The sequence below is a fragment of the Lipotes vexillifer genome, unplaced genomic scaffold (assembly GCF_000442215.2).
Source record: "Lipotes vexillifer unplaced genomic scaffold, Lipotes_vexillifer_v1.1 scaffold967, whole genome shotgun sequence".
NCBI lineage: Eukaryota > Metazoa > Chordata > Mammalia > Artiodactyla > Lipotidae > Lipotes > Lipotes vexillifer.
The window spans coordinates 862,878-881,011 of NW_006791018.1; the positions used below are offsets into that span (position 1 = coordinate 862,878).

The 18,134-nt window shown below is 38.7% G+C and overlaps 1 protein-coding gene across 3 annotated transcripts in view; it reads left to right on the forward strand.

The window, feature by feature from the left end:
* Positions 1-18,134, forward strand: part of FMNL2 (formin like 2) — a 315,721-nt gene that overhangs the window by 217,780 nt on the left and 79,807 nt on the right. For all 3 annotated transcript variants that reach the window (XM_007464164.1, XM_007464163.1, XM_007464162.1), the window contains exons 4-6: positions 252-328; positions 9,218-9,301; positions 12,671-12,823. In XM_007464164.1, coding sequence (XP_007464226.1) covers positions 252-328; positions 9,218-9,301; positions 12,671-12,823 — 314 coding nt within the window. The remainder of the gene's footprint in view (positions 1-251; positions 329-9,217; positions 9,302-12,670; positions 12,824-18,134) is intronic.

Below are 18,134 nucleotides of genomic sequence, written 5' to 3' on the forward strand. Positions count from 1 at the left end.
GGGGTAGGGAAAAAAAAAAGGTACTTACTCAGAGACACTTAGTATATGAAATAAGTCATTTTCCCCAGTGCTTTCACATAAGCTGACTGTTACGATGAGAAAAATTTGTGTGCTTTGCAAAAAGAAATGTGTGAGAAGCCCACTTTAGAAGCAGAGATATTTTCATACTCTGTTAAGCTTATTACAAGTAAGCTGCAGTTATAGCACTTGCTAAAATATGTTTTGTGAGAGTATGTGTTCTTGAATTATAGAAATTCAGACGGCGTGTTCAAGAGTCCACACAAGTGCTAAGAGAACTGGAAATTTCTTTAAGAACCAACCATATTGGGTAAGTGTGCCCACTGAACATTTTAGCTCTAAAGCTTTTGGACACTTTACAAAGTGACTGAATCATATCCAAAGAATTAAGCTTCCTTACTGTTCGTTATAAGTTGAGACTGAGGTTTAGATGGGTGGAACCTTTGTTTTAGTTCTTGAATTGCTCACTGTGCAAGAATCAGAAGCAGGACAGGCAGTCCTTGATTTGGGATGTTCATACTAATTGTAAAGTTCTCTGCTTGGTTGCAGTGATGGTGTATGTATAGTGATTCCCTGGGAAGTCAGGAAGCCCCAGGTCATGTAGACTGAGATCCTGGAAGATCTTGAAGCCTTCCCTGGAGGTCTTTGACCTGGTCACTTGAAGCTGCTTCATTCTTTTCTCAGTTCCCTGGCCAGAAGGGGACAGAAGCTGGAGTGGTATCACTTGACATACCCCCTTGCACTTAGATACTTCATTCTGAGCCTCTTCTTCCTACATCCCCAAATTTCAGGACCATGAAATGTAAATCCACACTGGAAAGTAAAGTCTGGGGAATCTCTGCACTAAGCATTTCGAAGAGTTTTTCATACAACAGCATGGTTGCTTTGCCTCAAGCCAAGTACAACTTCATTGCACACTCCCTCCCTCCTGAGATAATCAGAATTGTACAGTACCTTCAAATAAGATGGTTTCTCTCTAAGGCAGAATGATGTCAGTATTTTATTTTATAGCTTCAGTTCTTCCTAAAGTACCTGTTTAACATCTGGCAATCATTTAACCCCTCTGGATTTTGATTCTTTGAGATTTGCAAGGGAAAGACTGTAGACTTTAGATCTTTTAGAATTTTCCCCTGTGATAGGTCTATTGGAAATGAAGTTTTACATATATATTACATTTTTGTTTTTCAGCGTCTTTGTAAAATAATTACCTAAGTAGCAGTTTACTTCTACTTCTGAGTATGTTTGGTATAAGCCATTCAAATGGTTATTTTCTGCAGTTATTTCAGAATAAGCTTTTTTAAGTCATAGAAATGCAAGGTTAATTTATAGCTCCATAGCTTGGGTGAGAATATACATTTCCTTAAGGATAATTTCACATGTTTGGCACCTTGAGAATGAAATGTTTGGAAAATGAACTGATTCCAACCTAAGGTTGATAATCATCCTTGTCCCAGAAAATGGGCTATAGAACAGTGGATCAGAGTGTCATGAAAATAGAAGTGGAAGAGAAATTTAGGATTGACTAGACCCTCGTTTTACAAATTAAAAGAATTAAGGACCAGAGCAGGTGAGAGACTTACACAAAGTCTACAGCTGTAGAGCCAGCCAGATGTTTTGTTCAAAATGCGATGTTCTTTTTCTTATCTAGCCTAATCTGGCAGCTCTTTCCTTGAAAGGAAATAAGATAATCAGAACTCTGGGATCAAAACAATGAAGCTTGCCAATTGGGGGTGAAAGTGTTGGTGATTTACTATAGCTGGGCATCCAAAGCTTAAGAAATTCAAATACTTTCCAATATTTGTGGATCAGGAGCTAGATTCCATTTGGTAGGGTCCAACCCCATACTGTTGGCACTTCTTGACTGAAAATGGTGGCATGAGCTGCAGCCAGGATTTCTACAAACTGTCAGAAAGCATTTCTTTAAGCATTGCTGAAATAATGTGAAATTGACCATCAAATACCAAGGCAAGATGATCATTTCCAATATAAAGTTGGCTGAGTAGAAGAGGTCTGGTTGGGTGGAAGCCAGTGCAAATCTGCAAGCAGTTGGAGTGGTTTGTTGTTTAGGATACTTTAGGCATGTTGAAAGATTCTTGCATTTCTTTCATCTTCACCAGCTGAAGTTTCCCCTTGTCTACTATCTACATGAGACACTTGGAAAGCTTTGGCTTTAGCAGCACAAAAATTCATGGAAATGCATTGTCTGATTGTATGAAACCAATTATTGGCATAACCTTATATGGAGTGAAACCACAGACCAGGATTTTGACCTGATTTGCCTGTCCTGAAAACCCAAACCTGAACTGGACTTTTCTTGATGGAAACTAACTGGCTTGACTGTATTTGATTGGGAAAACTTCTGAAGAATTACTAAATAATGTGAAAGTAATCAATTAGTACAGTGAGGAATTCTGGGAATGCAAGGTGCTACATAGGGAAACCTTAGATTTTTATTGCACTCTTTGGGGTACCATATTAGAAAGGTAATTGGGTGCCCATTTTCCTTAGGAAAAGAGAGATCTTGGCTCATATTTTTGCCATGACCCCTTATCAGTTATTTGACTTAAGTAAGTTACATAAACTCTGTATTTATCATGTGACCTAAGTTAACTTCTCATCTATAAAATGAGGATAATAATACTTATCTAATAGGAATGTTGTAAGGATTAAATGAGATAACTTATGAAAGACCTAATATAGGGTTTAATACATAGTAATTACTCTCGATATATGATAGCTGTTATTTGTTGTTATGCTTGTTGAAAATAATATTAAATGTAATAATTATCGGACAGTGTTGTGTAATATATCCCTAAGGAAATCCATGCAGAGAATGTTACCTTCTTTGTCTAAAAGGACCCTGTTACCTAGGAGTTTATGATTTGCAGAAATTAAAAGGAAGAATTACATTTAAAATCTACTTCTCTTTAAAAAAAATTATTTTTGGCATATGCTTGCATTCCAAGGTTAAAATCTGGGGCTTTGCTGAAGTAGCATTCCAAGCTACAGCTTTGTCAAGCAAAAGGGTCAGCCTAAAACTATAAATGGAACAGTCTCGTGAGAAAGATAATTAATTTGGGTGGGGAGCCAAATTGAAATAAGGATTGGACTAGAAATAATCTCATTCACTTACTCTTAGGAACTATAACAGTCGAGGAGAATTGGATTATGACTAATCCAAGCCTTCGCGATGACTTGAAATACCCTTGAAGGGAGCTGAGCACTGTTAGAGCACATTGACTTGGCTGTGCTCTGCTGGGAGATGGGCGTTGGGATGTCTTGGATGTGGGGTGGTAAGATTCGAGAGGCGCTGGCGGTTGGGACAGATTGGCGGATGTTAGTCCATGAAACTGAGGTGTAGGCTCGCTCTCCTTGCAGGTAGGTCGTTTGAGTAAAACCGCCTATTATGATGGAAAATTACTTTTCATCCTGAGTGCAAGGTCATAGACGTCCTGAAAGGTGCTTGCTTCACTGTATCTCGGTGGGGGAGATGAGAAGAATGGGCGTGAGGTGACAGGCAGGAGGTGTGGAGGTGCAAGTTGGCAAGGAGAGGAGGAGACCTGTAGAAGGAGGAAGATGCTGGGGAATGTGCAGTGAGTGTCTTCTCTGGGGTTTAACGCGTATATGTGTGCCTCAAGCTACCCTACGATTAATTCATCCTTAGATGGTGCTTTTTGGAAGTCCTCAAGATCATAATCATTTAGTCATTTATTAAGCACTGTATTTGTTACTAAGCACTGTATTTGGTAAGTTAAATGTATTATTTCTTACAGAAATCTTTTTATTATTGCCCTTTTCCTCTGAACATCCGTTTTACAGATGAGGAAACTGAGAGTCCGCAATTAAATATCTTGCTCAAGTCCACACAATTGAGAAGCACTGAGATTTGGACCTGGAGATGTCCAAATCTAAAGCCTGTTATCTAACAGCAGTTCTTAAATTTTTTGATTTCAGGACTCCTTTACTGTCTTAAATTATTTTGAGCCCCAGTAAGTTTCTATGTGGGTTTTATCTATTAATGTTACCATATTGGAAATTTAAACTAATAAATTTTAGATATGCTTATTTAATAAAATTTAATATTTATTTAACAATAAATATTTAATATAAATATAAGATAATAAACATAATATAGCACAAATAACATATTTCATGAAAAATAACTATTTTCCAAAGCAAAAAAAATTTAGTGACAAGGGTGGCATTGATATACACATTTACAAATCTTTTTACTGTCTCACTAATAGAAGGCAGCTGTATTCTCATATCTTTGTCTGCATTCAATTTGTTATGATGTGTTTTGGTTGATGTATAGGAAGAAAACCTGGCCTTACACAGATACATACTTGGAAAAATGAAGAGTTTTTAAGTAACCATTTCAGATAATTGTGGCTATTCTTTGATATTACACCAAAATTTAAAGGTGTAATTTCTTAACGTTAGTTGCAATGTATTGATAGAATCTGAAACCATATCAGTGAGCTTTTGTGTTCTGTTATGTCGATACTAAAATCCATTGTGCTGTCTTTCACTTTGAATGGGTATTTCTACCTATGAATACTTTTTAACATCATGAAAAAATCATTTGAAATATATTGTTTCACTGAGTTATCCTGATCTTTCAAACATCAACACATTTTATTCTACAATATAAAATCATATTTGTTAATAATCACCAGTGTCATCAGAATTTACTTTAGGTATTGGGAAGCTGTCAGACTCGTGGTGGTAAATATAAGTGTTCCAAAATTCTAATTTTTTTGTTTGTAAGCTCACATTTTATCATTGACAAAAAATATTGTCAGTTCTTTTCCTGAAAATGACAGGCTCACTTCATTCACTTTTGAGAATATCTGCCAAATACCCAAGAGAGAATAACCACAATGTGTCTGTCACTGGACATTCCATGTAGAAAATGGCTGGGTCAGTTTGCAGCTCCAGCAATTGCACCAGTGTTTTTCCTCAAGACAGCCGTGGTGCTTGGGCAGGCAGCAGAAGTGCTATATGTGGGCTTTCCATTTTGTCACACAGAGAATTAAAAAGACGTATATTCAAGGAGCAAGCTTTAATAAAGTCAGTAATTTTTAGCACTTCACTAAGGACAGGTTTAAGTGAAGCTGACTTTTTTTCCCTTTCTGAGTGCTTGGGGTGAAGAATACAATAAAAAGGTGTATTGTTTGGTGGTAGCAGTTTCATTCACATTTCTTTTGTACCATCAGTGCAATTGTCAGCACAGTGACAAAAGCGACTACTTAATATTTGTATGAAAATAGGTTTAACTTCACAGACCCCTGAGAGGGTTTCAGGGACCCCTGGTGGTCCATGGGCTATACTTTGAGAACCAGTTTGAGATGCTGTCTCACAGAATAGATTTGGTAGCTGATGATGAATCTGGGTGATGTTCACCTTCTATCTCTCGCTTCTTGTGATTTTTTTTTCATGATTTGTCAGCAACTGCAGTTCCTACCGGATGCCTGTAGTATCTCTCTAAAGGAAACTGGCAGAGGGAATTCACCATCTGTCCATTCATCTTGTGTGTCTCGGGTCTGTTTTGTTGTTTGATCTTAGAAATTTAAAGCCAGTAATGTCCTTTGAGACTTTATTTTCTAGATGAGAACAATGAGGTTCTGAGATTTGGGAGGCAGAGAGAAAACAATAGCAATTTGGAAACAAAGCTTTGACCTGTCTACAGTAAAACAGTAACTCTTGGCACTTGCATTTAGAGCCCTTCCTTGAATAAGTTTTTTTTTGCAGAGCTATTTCTCATTATCACTGTGCCTTCCACCTCCTAAGCAGTTGATTTGGAATTTGCGTAAATTCAAATTTACAACATATGGTAATTACATCGAATCTGTGAGGTACTCAGTAAGTGATGCATGCTGTCAGAGTCAGAAATAATTCTACTTTCCAAAACGTATAATCACCCAATTTGAAACTGTTTGCATATTGGCACTATATTAAAGCGTGTGTCGCATGCGCAGAGGTGAAAATGGAAATTTACTATAGGAACCCTCCATTTATGATATGTCATGATCATGTACATAAATCTGCAGAATGGGGCATCCATTTTTTTATGCCTTTAGATTAAAGATACTGCTTGGAAAGTTGCCCTTTTTTCATCTCTACCTATTTGATTTCCACAGAAGTTCACTCTCGCCTATGTTTTCTCCTATACAGAATATCCTAAGTGAAGAAGGGATAGGGATTGAGAGGACAAGAGGAAAAGAGAAGGCTGTTCTTTTCTTGTAATCCATAGCCTTTTTGCTGAGATGACTTTACTAACCTGATACCACTTGACAAAGGGGGTAAGGTAGTCAGCTGTGATGGATCTCTATCTTATTCTTTCCTAAACCACCTGCAGGGGTTTGGGCCAGAACAGAGACCCAGGGAAGATCTCACAGCTTAGAAAAAGAGGTTAAAAATGAAATTAAACCTCTCAAAGGCAGGACGTGTTACACTGTCGCCAACTTTTTAGGAACGGAGCAGCTGGCTCCTGACTTTCACTTTGAAATTAATTAATGAATTAATTAATTTAAAAGTAAGGTTTTATTTATTTTATTTTTGGCTGTGTTGGGTCTTTGTTGCGGTGCGCGGGCTTCTCATTGCAGTGGCTTCTCTTGTTGCGGAGCACGGGCTCTAGAGCACAGGCTCAGTAGTTGTGGCGCACGGGCTTAGTTGCTCCACGGCATGTGGCATATTCCCGGACCAGGGCTCGAACCCGTGTTCCCTGCATTGGCAGGCGGATTCTTAACCACTGCTCCACCAGGGAAGTCCTGAAATTTATTTTTAAAGAGCTTTCACTCAAAGTCAGCAAGTCAGGGCAGGGGCACTGACAAGGGTGCTAAATTGAAGTAAAAGCGAATTAATAGGTTTATCACTGCATGAAAATATATGCATATTAGTACTTTGAGTCAAGAGAAATGTAGGTCTGACTGTATTTGGCTATTTCCTACCATTTCTTTCTTCCTTCCTTCCTCTTTTTTTTAAAAAAAATATCCATGAGTCATTTGCCTTCTCTCCAGTTTGTGGCTAAACTAAGTGAGATGAAGGTGCTAGCAGGTCCTTAGGATGTCGTGGACCATCTCTACATTTTAGAGGCAGTGTCTGGAAAATCAACCAGAAGGAACAATAATGGCTGTTTTTCTCAACTCCTAAATTAGAGTGTTCTTATGGGTCACTGAGACAGAATATGTGAAACCAAGATTGCTCTGAAAAATCTGGATCCTGTGGTTTTGTGCAGCCACCAAGGAGGGCTAGTTTAAATTATGCAGTCAGAACCCATAGATCTGACCAATGGAGAGGCCTCAGAGAGGCTAAGAGGCTTGAATTTCAAGAGCACAGCTAGTCATCCGATTTGATAGTAAGTTCTAGCTTTCTTCAGTCTCCTACCAGTTTTAAAAGGGAAATTTTTTTTTTTTTTTTTTTTTTACCATTTCTAAGCTTTTAATTATCAGCACTTAAAAATGTCCAGTGTCTTCTGAGACCTAGCCATATTGGGAGTAATTTAAAATAAATCAAATGAAAATAAGGATCTAGAAGTAGATGCTGTGAGAGTGTGTATGTGGTGGTGGTGAAATGAAACTTCAGCCTCTCCTAATAGCCATCCCCTTAGTTCTGGTCAACTCTCATAACAAAGCCACTTCGTGAGACCCAAAAGGTAGTGTTTTCTTTGCCAGTGTTTCCACTTTAGGTCTCTCTCTTTTTCTTGTGGGGGGGGCATGCGGTTTGTGGGTTCTTAGTTCCCCGACCAGGGATTGAACCCGGGCCCTTGGCCATGAGAGCACGGCGTCCTAACCACTGGATGGCCAGGGAATTCCCTAGGTCTCTTTTAGATTAAATGTTATATACTTACACGTGGCTATGTTAAGTGCATACGTTTTGTCACAGCCTGCCTGAGGCACTTGGGGGAAGTACGAGGCAAGCTATCTACTTTTTCCACCTTACTGTCTTTTGGAACTGCATGAAGACCTGAGGTTACATTATGCAGATGATAAGACTAGAAGAAAGGATGAGCTGGAGGATAAAACAAACAACCACCACAAAATCCCCCTAAAAACAAAATTTTAAAAATAGGCGTTCTGAATTCACCAGGTTTTTTTCCTTCCTTTAAGACAGAAACCTCAAGGGACTGCTCATCCTTAAAGACACACAGTAGAATTGTCCCACTGTTGTTCTAATAGCTATCAAAACTGGTTTCCGTAGGAGCCATCGTGTGCATAGCTGGTGGACCTTGTTGGCTTGGTATTCCTGGAGGAAGGCAACCACTTTGCAATGCTGTTGGCAGATGTACCCCAAGATTCACTTCTGTGATAGAATAGCACAGCTTTTTACTTATTACTTCTTGGAGTTTCCAACCCAGTGAAGGCTTGATGGGGTATCACATGTTCTTTGAAGGTGGATGTCCTGGAGGAAATCTGTGACCTGCGGTAACAGGTGTTTATCCTCAGTACCTGACCACTCTGCTCCATCTTCTAGGTGTTGTTATGAACAAATAAAAATGTGTAAACATTCTCAGTGAACTGCATTCAGATCCACCATTCAAATGCAGAGTGTATCATTTTAAAATGAATTTTAAGAAGCATGGTATTTGTCACGCCTTGGCTTTGATGATGGTGTGTGGTGCCTGCGACTTTTTAAAAGGTTTTAACATTCATGGAAAAAATTAAGTAAGTCATTATCCCTATTGAATTTCCAGAAGCCCATAAACACTGGTCTCTCATTGGCTAGTTGAGTGTTTTCTACAGCTCAGTGTGCCAAGAAGGAGTTGAATGTGGATTTGGAATCCGGCCTGGATTTCAGTGGTTATGTTGTCATGTCCCTAGTCTGCCTGATTCCCTGTGCAGTCTTGGCTCCTTAAACAAGCAGGCTCCAGATCAATTATGGTGGAAAAAAAGGACAGTTAGCAAGTTCCTGTTTTAGAAAGTTTCTTACAGGTTATCGTCAGTCTCCTAAGCAGTAAAATACAAGGAAGAAACTCATACACTTTTTGACCCCTCGCCGCTCATGCTGAAATATTATGGTTTTCTTAGTTGCCATATTTAAAAGCTCCTACCTCATGTGTTATAGTCTAGGCCTTACTCCATAGTTCCTTTCAGGCAGTGAATGTTTCTGGTGGAAAAAAACAAGTTTTCACTGTGTCCTTTTCACGGTAGAGCATGCGATGAACTTTGCCAATGATTTTTTTTTTTTTTTTGAACAGATGGGTCAGAGAGTTTCTGAATGAAGAAAATAAAGGTCTTGATGTTCTAGTAGAATATCTGTCATTTGCACAATACGCAGTAACGTAAGTAAAACTTAGCTTGTTTCCTTTTAAATTTTATGTGGTCACAGAAGTTGCATCTCAGTGGTAAAATTAGGTACCACACTGAGGGGAGACACCCAGAAGCAGATGTGGTAAGGTTTAAGGAGGTTTGTTTATATTCAAGTAACTAAAAGCAAATCACATAATTGTTGTTAGAAATGCTTCTAAGGCAGAAATAAAACAGGGGAGTAAAACCACCCTAGAGGAGTGCTTATTTCAAAAAGAAGTGCTTTCTTTAGTGCTCAAGTTATGTATATCCATATGGTAGAATACTCTAGCAATTATTGGAAGAGGTATATGGTATATTGTTGAGTGAATAAAGCAAAGTACAGAGGAGTGACTCCCTTTTTATTTAAAAAAAACAAACTTGTATATGTATATTTGTAGGTGCTAGTAAATACAGAGAAAATGATTGCAGAAGTAGGTACCAAACACAGTGAGAGTGGAGGAAGTGGAGTCAGCAAGAGGTTTTTCCCTTTTTAATTTATATGTATTTGTATTGTTTTGACTTCCCCTTCATAGGGGGAAGGGGAAAAAAATGGGGCCGAGCAGGAAAAATATTTTACTTATTTCACCCTTCCTTTGTTGATTCATAAAGTTTTCTCATTTGCTAGGCTTCTGGAGAGATTTACAACAGGAATGAAAAGTGTACATTTGAATGAGATGTTCTCTTCTCCACATTTCCTCTTTAATCAAAAACTATTACAGTATCCACAGATACACTGTCACACACACAGATTGAGGAAATAATACTGTATTCTTTTTAAAATTTTTATTTATTTTTTTTGGCTATGATGGATCTTCATTGTTCCGCATGGACTTCTCACTGCCGTGGCTTCCCTTGCTGTGGAACACAGACTCTAGGCACGCAGGCTTCAGTAGTTGCAGCATGCAGGCTCTAGAGTGCATGGGCTTCAGTAGTTGCGGAGTGTGGGCTCTGTAGTTGCGGCGCATGGACTGTAGGGTGCGTGGGCTCAGTAGTCGTGGCTCGCGGGCTCTAGAGCACAGGCTTAGTAGTTGTAGCGCACGGGCTTATTGCTCTGCAGCATGTGGGATCTTCCCAGACCAGGGATCAAACCCATGTCCCCTGCATTGGCAGGCGGATTCTTAACCACTGCGCCACCAGGGAAGTCCCAATACTATATTTTTAATTTGATTGGAAGACATTTCAGCCTAGGTGGTGTTTTTTTTCTTCTCAACTCTTCTTTTCAAAGCAGGAACTTGTTTTTTATATTGCCCCACTTTAAGATCTAACCAGATGTTATCTTATAATCCTCATCACTTCCTGGAGAATTTGTGAAGAGAAAACTATAATTATTCCTACCTTATAGCTGCAGAAAGTAAAGTGTTAACTGAAACTGGACTGATTTTGATAACTCTTATATATGATATGGAATATAATAAGAAAACCCAGTAGATAAGTTCTTATTTTCCTGAGAAATTTTCCTCTGAAATATAATTCTAGTTTTTATAGCATACTCTTCCAAACGTTGTTCCTTATCTACCTCCATTACACTGAAAACTGCTAATCTCCCTTACAATTTATATTAATATGACAAAACAGAATAGGAATATTATCCTGTTGCATATTTTAAAATCTGGAAGAATATTTTTTGAGGAATTAAGGAAGGGCTAAGAAACTACAGGAATAATGGAAAAGAATTGCATGCTGTTTGTAATATGTTTGCTGTAATTAACCCTTTACCCCCATCACGATAGAACTTGTAAACCAGCTTTCGCAAATGCACCTACACACGAGACCAATGGGAACAGGTAGTGCTACTCTGAGGGAATTCTTCTGGTCTGCAGTCCAAGAGCAAAGACAACAAAAGATCAGAGCTCAGAGCTTTTGGTTCCTAATCTTCTACTTTTTGGGGGGTAGGGTGGGGTGGGCATTAGCTTTACATTCTTTGCTTTTTAGTTTTATTTTTATTTTTCTTACAAAATTAATTACATGAAATTTTATACTTTAATTACATGAAAAATTATACATAGATACATAATTTATGTACATTCTTGAAACTAAATGGGCTGAAAAAAATTTCTTATTATTCCTCAGCATGTGACAATTTTCTAGCTCATGTAATATGAAATAACAGACTCATGTGCCTTCCCTAAAACAGGAGCTTTCACCAAGGTGTGTGTTTCTTTTTTCTGCTCAGTGAGAGTCGGGGATGAGCTGAGAGGACCATAAGGATGCTGAACAACTGAACATATGGGGGCTGCAGAGTGGCTTGGCGGGAGTCGTAATGACATGAGTGATCTTGGGATGCCCCCTAGGTTTACCTTTTCCAGTGTCAATTATAGCCTTCTATTTTTAGTCCTTAAGGATCTGTTTGATTCCTCAATTCCACCCCTTTTCTGTTCACTGCTTCCTGTATCCTAAGGAATGACAGAATTGTTAGACCCATTCAGTGACTTTGTGCATCGGTCTCTGTTATCTGGATTACAATTTAATAAATGGAGAGCATAACCTAGTTTACAGATGGTAGTTCTAACCAAATATTTAATTTTGGCAGTCATACTTGTATAAAAAGTCATACTTGCTATTTCCAATATGTATTGTTCATGGTTTTTTCCCCATGATATCCTCCAATATCTTCCAGGTGCTATTAATTATAGCTGCATTGTGTTTATTTTCTGTCTGATCAGGTGTTGCTTGATGGAACTATGGGTAGAAACAGTTGATAAAATGTATTTTTGAGAAAGCAGAGCTACTGACTTTGGAAGGAGAAAAATGCATAGAACACAAAGGCCTGTCTGTTTAAAAATTCCTAAAATTATACAAGAATGAGCAATTTAACTAGCCATTTATTCTAACATGGTTAACATGAGTAATAACCTCAAAAAATGTCAGAGAAACAACAGCCCTGCTTTAAAGAGCACCACATTGGGAAGAGATTCCAAAATCAAAGCAAATTCATAACTTTTTAAGTAATGTATCACATATGGTTGGAAAAGTACACTTGCCAACACACTAGGAGAAAATGCTCACTGAAACTTGATGGAGAGGAATAAATTAGTATAAGCCTAACATATTGACTTGTTAAAGCAAAATGAAGACAGCTCTGAGATCTTTCTTCCCCATCCCACCATAGCTCATTAGTAATCGGTAAGTCAGCAAGCCTTATAATAAGATACAAATAACACATCCCTATTTGTCATTCTGTATTTTCAAAGCTAACGCTCAGTCCATGAAAATTCGTTTGTATTCCATTTTCAGTTTTCTTTGTTTGCAAAAACTACCCATATTAAGGTGCAGATGTATAGTCAGAAGGAGTGAGTTTTGCACATCCATGTATTTGCGTGAATGTGAATTAAGTCTTTAGTGGCATTTCTCTTTTGTTTTAGTTTTGACTTTGAAAGTGTGGAAAGCACTGTGGAGAGCTCAGTGGACAAATCAAAGCCCTGGAGTCGGTCCATCGAGGACCTGCACAGAGGGAGCAACCTGCCTTCCCCCGTGGGCAACAGTGTATCCCGCTCGGGAAGACATCCTGCACTGCGGTGAGTGCCTTGATTCAGGAAAGAGGCAGATATGTCAGGACGGCTTCTGTTGAGGATCCTGGGCCATGTATTGCTGTATCTTGCCACACTTGTCAGTGATTGCAAATGCAGGTTTCTTCAGGAGTTCATGGAATCATCACTGGGGCAATACTCAGTCACTTTCAATAGCTTTCTGCAAATACCACTCCTTCATTCAGCACAGAAAAAGAAATTCTGCTGCCAAATGACACAACAGAGTAGTTTCCATAGGCAGATAAGTTTCTGAAACCAGGAAGATGCTGATATACTGACTTGGACTCTTTGCTGGGTAGAGGCAGCACATCGAGATCTGAGGATCTCAAGAACTTGATGCTGTTTAAACCCGACTCCTCTCTTCCCTTCCTCCCGTGATAGCTCAGGTGTGTGTTCTGTGGGATGTGTTCTTAGACATAGGTACAGAATGCTGTAATGATCATTTTTATTAAGGAGATGCCTTTTTGGTTGGGTGTGCTCTCCATTGTCACCTTTCTGTTTCCTCCTAAGGATTCCTTCTCCTGTCTTTTCTGGCTGAAATACCACCATGCTAAGTTAGGATGGGGGATGAACACCTGGGTGTAATATCACTGAGACTGTTCATTTACTCAGACCTACAATCATTCATTGAAAAATACTTCTGAGCTTCTGTAATTTGCTAGCCACTGTACACAGAGTTAGTATACATGGGTGGGTAAATCAAAACTCCTGCCCGACAAGACAGAGTTATCATCTAGGGCAAGTTCATAAAGGTTTCTATGTTCTAGGAGTTTAATAAAAATTTTTATTAATAAGCCCCTCATTCCCAAATGTTGTTTACTCTTTGTAGCTTAACAATTTTATCTCGCTTATTTCAGGCTTGATCTGGCAAGTGGACGTTGTTCCCGTCACTATTTAAGATCACCATGGGTGTTGGGTCATTGTAGCAAAGTCCATGTGTCAGGTTGTGATCAGTGAATTACGTGGCTTTCAGACCTTTTGTATTTGGTAGCCTTTTTATTACCTCTTGTCCCATTGACTTGGGTTTTGGTCATGGAAAGTTAAAGTCTTTATAATGAAGTTCAGTTCTGCTCCGGGATTTGATGTTTAAATATGATGCTTCCTATCAAGCATTCAGATTTTCCTTGTTTGGAAATGCCAGAAATATTAATGGCTTTGGAATGATTCAGTAATAATGAAGAACCATGTTTCATTTCATCTCACAGTATTTGCAATAGGCCAAAGGCTATATAACCTGCTAGTCTGCATGAACTTTACATGTGGACAGAGGAATATGTGGGCTGATAGAGAAGTTGAAGGAAGGCCAATTGTGCCTGAAGAATTCCCTAATCACCTTGTAACTCGAATGGAAACTCTTACCATTAGTTTAGCTATAATTATGTGTAAGGAATTTAGTTGACAAAGTATGTTTCAACTTGCTTTCTCCTCATTTCTTAGCTGGAAAGTATCATATATTGGCCAGCTACCATCTTAACCGGAAGTCATTTTTCTGATTAATAACTCATTACACCTATTTTCAAATTACTGAAGACTGTTATTGAGAGTACATTGTTTCTGGTAGAGTGGAAGAGTCGGGAAAATAGGGGAATCATCTCACATCCAAGGAGAGTTGTGATCCTGGACCCTGGACAGCATGGTATAGGGACATCAATGTCCAGCCTGATTTGCCTCATGGTTGGCTTAAGGTAGATCCTGCTAGAATTCATTTTAAATTGGAAAAAAAAAAAAAAAAAGAGAGACCCTAAGTATAGAGAGAAAGACACGATGGAAATGCTGTTTTGAGAAACTTGGGAACCGTTGTGACATTTCTGGTTGGCAGGTGTGCTCGAAGATGACCAACTAAGAAATGAGCGTCACATTCTTTTTTGTGTTTAAACAGTTTCAAGCTCAGGAATGGAACATTTGAAATTCCTTTGGCTCTCCGTCATGGGCTCTCAAGAAAACCAATGTGGCAGTAAATTTCATGCCACTTGTTGACTTGAAGCTTGGATTTTTGTTTTTGTTTTTAAATGATGTATATCAGTGATATTCCAACTCTTGTGTGCATGGATTCTAATTCTGTATTTGATAGCATCTCTGACTTATAAAAACAGCAATCAGAAGTGCAGGCACACGGTACATGTTGCTTTTCATAGACCCAAAGATTGTTTATGTCTTTTTCTCTTCCTCCTCCTTCCTCTCTCCCCTATCTTCCTCTGTTGCCTCTACTTTTTGGCTTTCTTTTTGTTGGCCTTCTTTTTTATTCTGCCATCTCATTTCTGATCGTCTTGTCCTCCTGTCTCCTCTTCCTCTGGTTCCATTCATCTCTTGCATTACCGCCAGATTGGTTTTTCTGCCTGAGTATCTTCATTTCAAATGCCACCAGAGCTGCTTCTCTCCCTGTTGCCTCTGGAGTCGCTTCAATTTACACACTGATGTTGAGGCTTCAAACTGGAAAATCTCGTAAGTCATGGGTGAAAATGTCACGCAAGAGAGCTTATAGTGCATGGCGACAGAGTATGGCAGCTGCTCTCCGTGTTATAATATGATAACTGCATGGCTTCATGCCGTCACTCTACTGGGGTAAGGCTCAGTGCCTTTTAAACTTTGATACACTCTGTTATCATATTATGATTCTTCCTTTTAAGAATTTGAAACTTTAGGCTATATTGCAGTTTAACTATTATTACAGTTCTTTTTTTTGACGGATAAGAGGATACTAAGTCACGTTCGGTAGAGATGATTTATTCTGGTAGCATTTTTTGATTAGAATATATCTTCTGTATCCAAATACAGATTTTAGTTCCCTCATCTCTATCTCCAGATACTAATGTAGATTCAGTAATCTTACCCTATATTACTTAGCAAAAGGGTTGGTTAAACTTGGAGGAAGAAATGAGATGTCAAGAGATTTAAAACACTTTATAGGGACTTCCCTGGTGGCGCAGTGGTTGAGAATCCGCCTGCCAATGCAGGGGATGCGGGTTTGAGCCCTGGTCCAGGAAGATCCCATATGCCGCGGAGCAACTAAGCCATGTGCCACAACTGCTGAGCCTGCACTCTAGAGCCCACGAGCCACAAATACTGAGCCCGCATGCCACAGCTACTGAAGCCCACGTGCCTGGAGCCTGTGCTCTGTAACAAGAGAAGCCACCGCAACAAGAAGCCCGTGCACCGCAATGAAGAGTGGCTCTGACTCTCCGCAGCTGGAGAAGGCCTGCACGCAGCAATGAAAGACCCAGCACAGCCAAAACTAAAAATAAATAAATACATTAAAAAAAGCATATACTTTATAAATGGGGCTTGATTAAAGAAAAGGAAAAACGCTCTGTTTTTAAACAAAATTTGAATGATGCACACTCTCCTCTTTGTATTTAGACTTTATTTTTTAGCTATTTAAAATAGATGATTAAGTATTTTATGACATGACACTCACCTGGAGTCGTATCAACTATTAGATTCTGTATTATCATAAATTTATCAGGTTGACAGTTGTAGAAAATATTTTTTGATGCAGTAGGAACCTGGATTGTGCTGTTTCATAAGCTTAGAGTCTGGTGTACCTTCAGTTAAGATAGATTTCTGTTAACGTGGCTACAGATCTAGCTAAATTAAATGATGCTGTATATGCATATATGTGCACACTAGATTTTTGAAGACACGGGTTGCATTAATTCAGATGCAAGAGAAAGTAATTTTTATTTTTTAAGAATGTCATGGTTAATGCTATTAGTTAAGTAAGCAGTGCCATAGATAATAAATCAGTGTTCCAAATTTTAAAGGAAAAGGGTGGAGCACTAAAAGCCTGGAGGAAGGGATCAGATATAAACTGGGACTTTGGGTGATGGCCAGAGTTGCTCCTCAGGGTGAGGAAAGGCTGCTCCAGGTAGAGGTAAAGTGAATGAGCATACGATGAGAAAAACCTTACATCAAAGATCAGACATGTTTGGGAAAGAGGGGAGAACCTGTCATTTCTGGGACAGAGGGGTGGAGGGCTGTCTAATGGAGAGATTGGGTCATAGACATACCAAGCTGGGTGGGCCTTGTATGCCATCCGAACTGACCTTCCCACTGTGGTGAGGAAACCAAGATCTACATTTCCTTTAATATATTAACTCTTATTTATATTTCTTTCTAAGATTTCCTAGAACAAATTTCATTGCTTTTCCTGAAATTATTATCTTAATGGAATGGCATCTCTTGAATAGTCATCATCTACTATTTAGCACTTATATACTTAGTGGGTTTACATGAAGAGTTCAAGTTTACATTCTTGTTTACACATTTTAATGCAGTAATCCCATTCTTGGCAATGTTTTTTATAGGAGTAATTTTAAAAAATTATTTTAAAATGGGCACAAAGATATTGGTAGCATTGATATAATTTTTATTGGGGAAAAAAGCTTTTGTTGAGTGTCCACTGTGTGCCAGGCACTGTCCTAAGAGCCTTCTGTGATTATTCACTGCTGACAATGGCTCTATGAGATAGATAGCTGTTACTATTACTATCCCTATGAGGAAACCGAGGCCTCTAGTGGTTAAGCCACTTGCCTGGGATCAAACAGTGAGTGAAGGAGGTAGGATTTGAAGTGAGGTGCCCTGACTCAAACTGTCACACCATGTGATCCTGCCTGTATATTCACAGGATGATTTTCCCCCCATAAATATATTGTTTTAATTATCAGCGTATCCACATGGAGTTATGTTAAGTTGTACCGTGCAGGAGAGGGTTTGCTAATCCTTCCCAGAAGATGTGCCTTTTTCTACTTTATCCAAAGGTGCCAAATGCTCTAGTGGAGACCATGATCAGTGTGTTGGAATATTTATAATTATTAGAAGATAAGGTCATATAGAAACATGAAGAACGTTTCCTAAATGAATGACAAGAGTAAGATGGAAAGTTCTCTGTTAATATAGTTTTATTTTCACCTATTTGCAATGGGAAGGCATTGAAAGGAAAGTTTACTGAATGAAGATAGTGACTATTTTTACGGAAGGGGAGATTATGAATAAACTTTTTTCTTTTCAGGTTTTTGTTCAACTCTTTTTGTTGATGAGGCACTTGAGGCCCAGCTTGAAGACCTTGTTCTCTAAGACCTAAGGAATTAGGTACTGCAGACCTATTTCCATGTATGGCCCATATGGCTCATTGGCCTTCACTGCAATAGATACTTCTGTTCAAAGCAGTTTTCTTGATCTCTTTGTAACAGTGGTCCTATTTAAACATATGGAAACACCAGCTCTGTACCAGTTTGCTTATAAAGTAAGTGGTATCTTGAAAGAGTTGAGTTCTTTTAAGCTCTTACAAGTTTTTATTTCA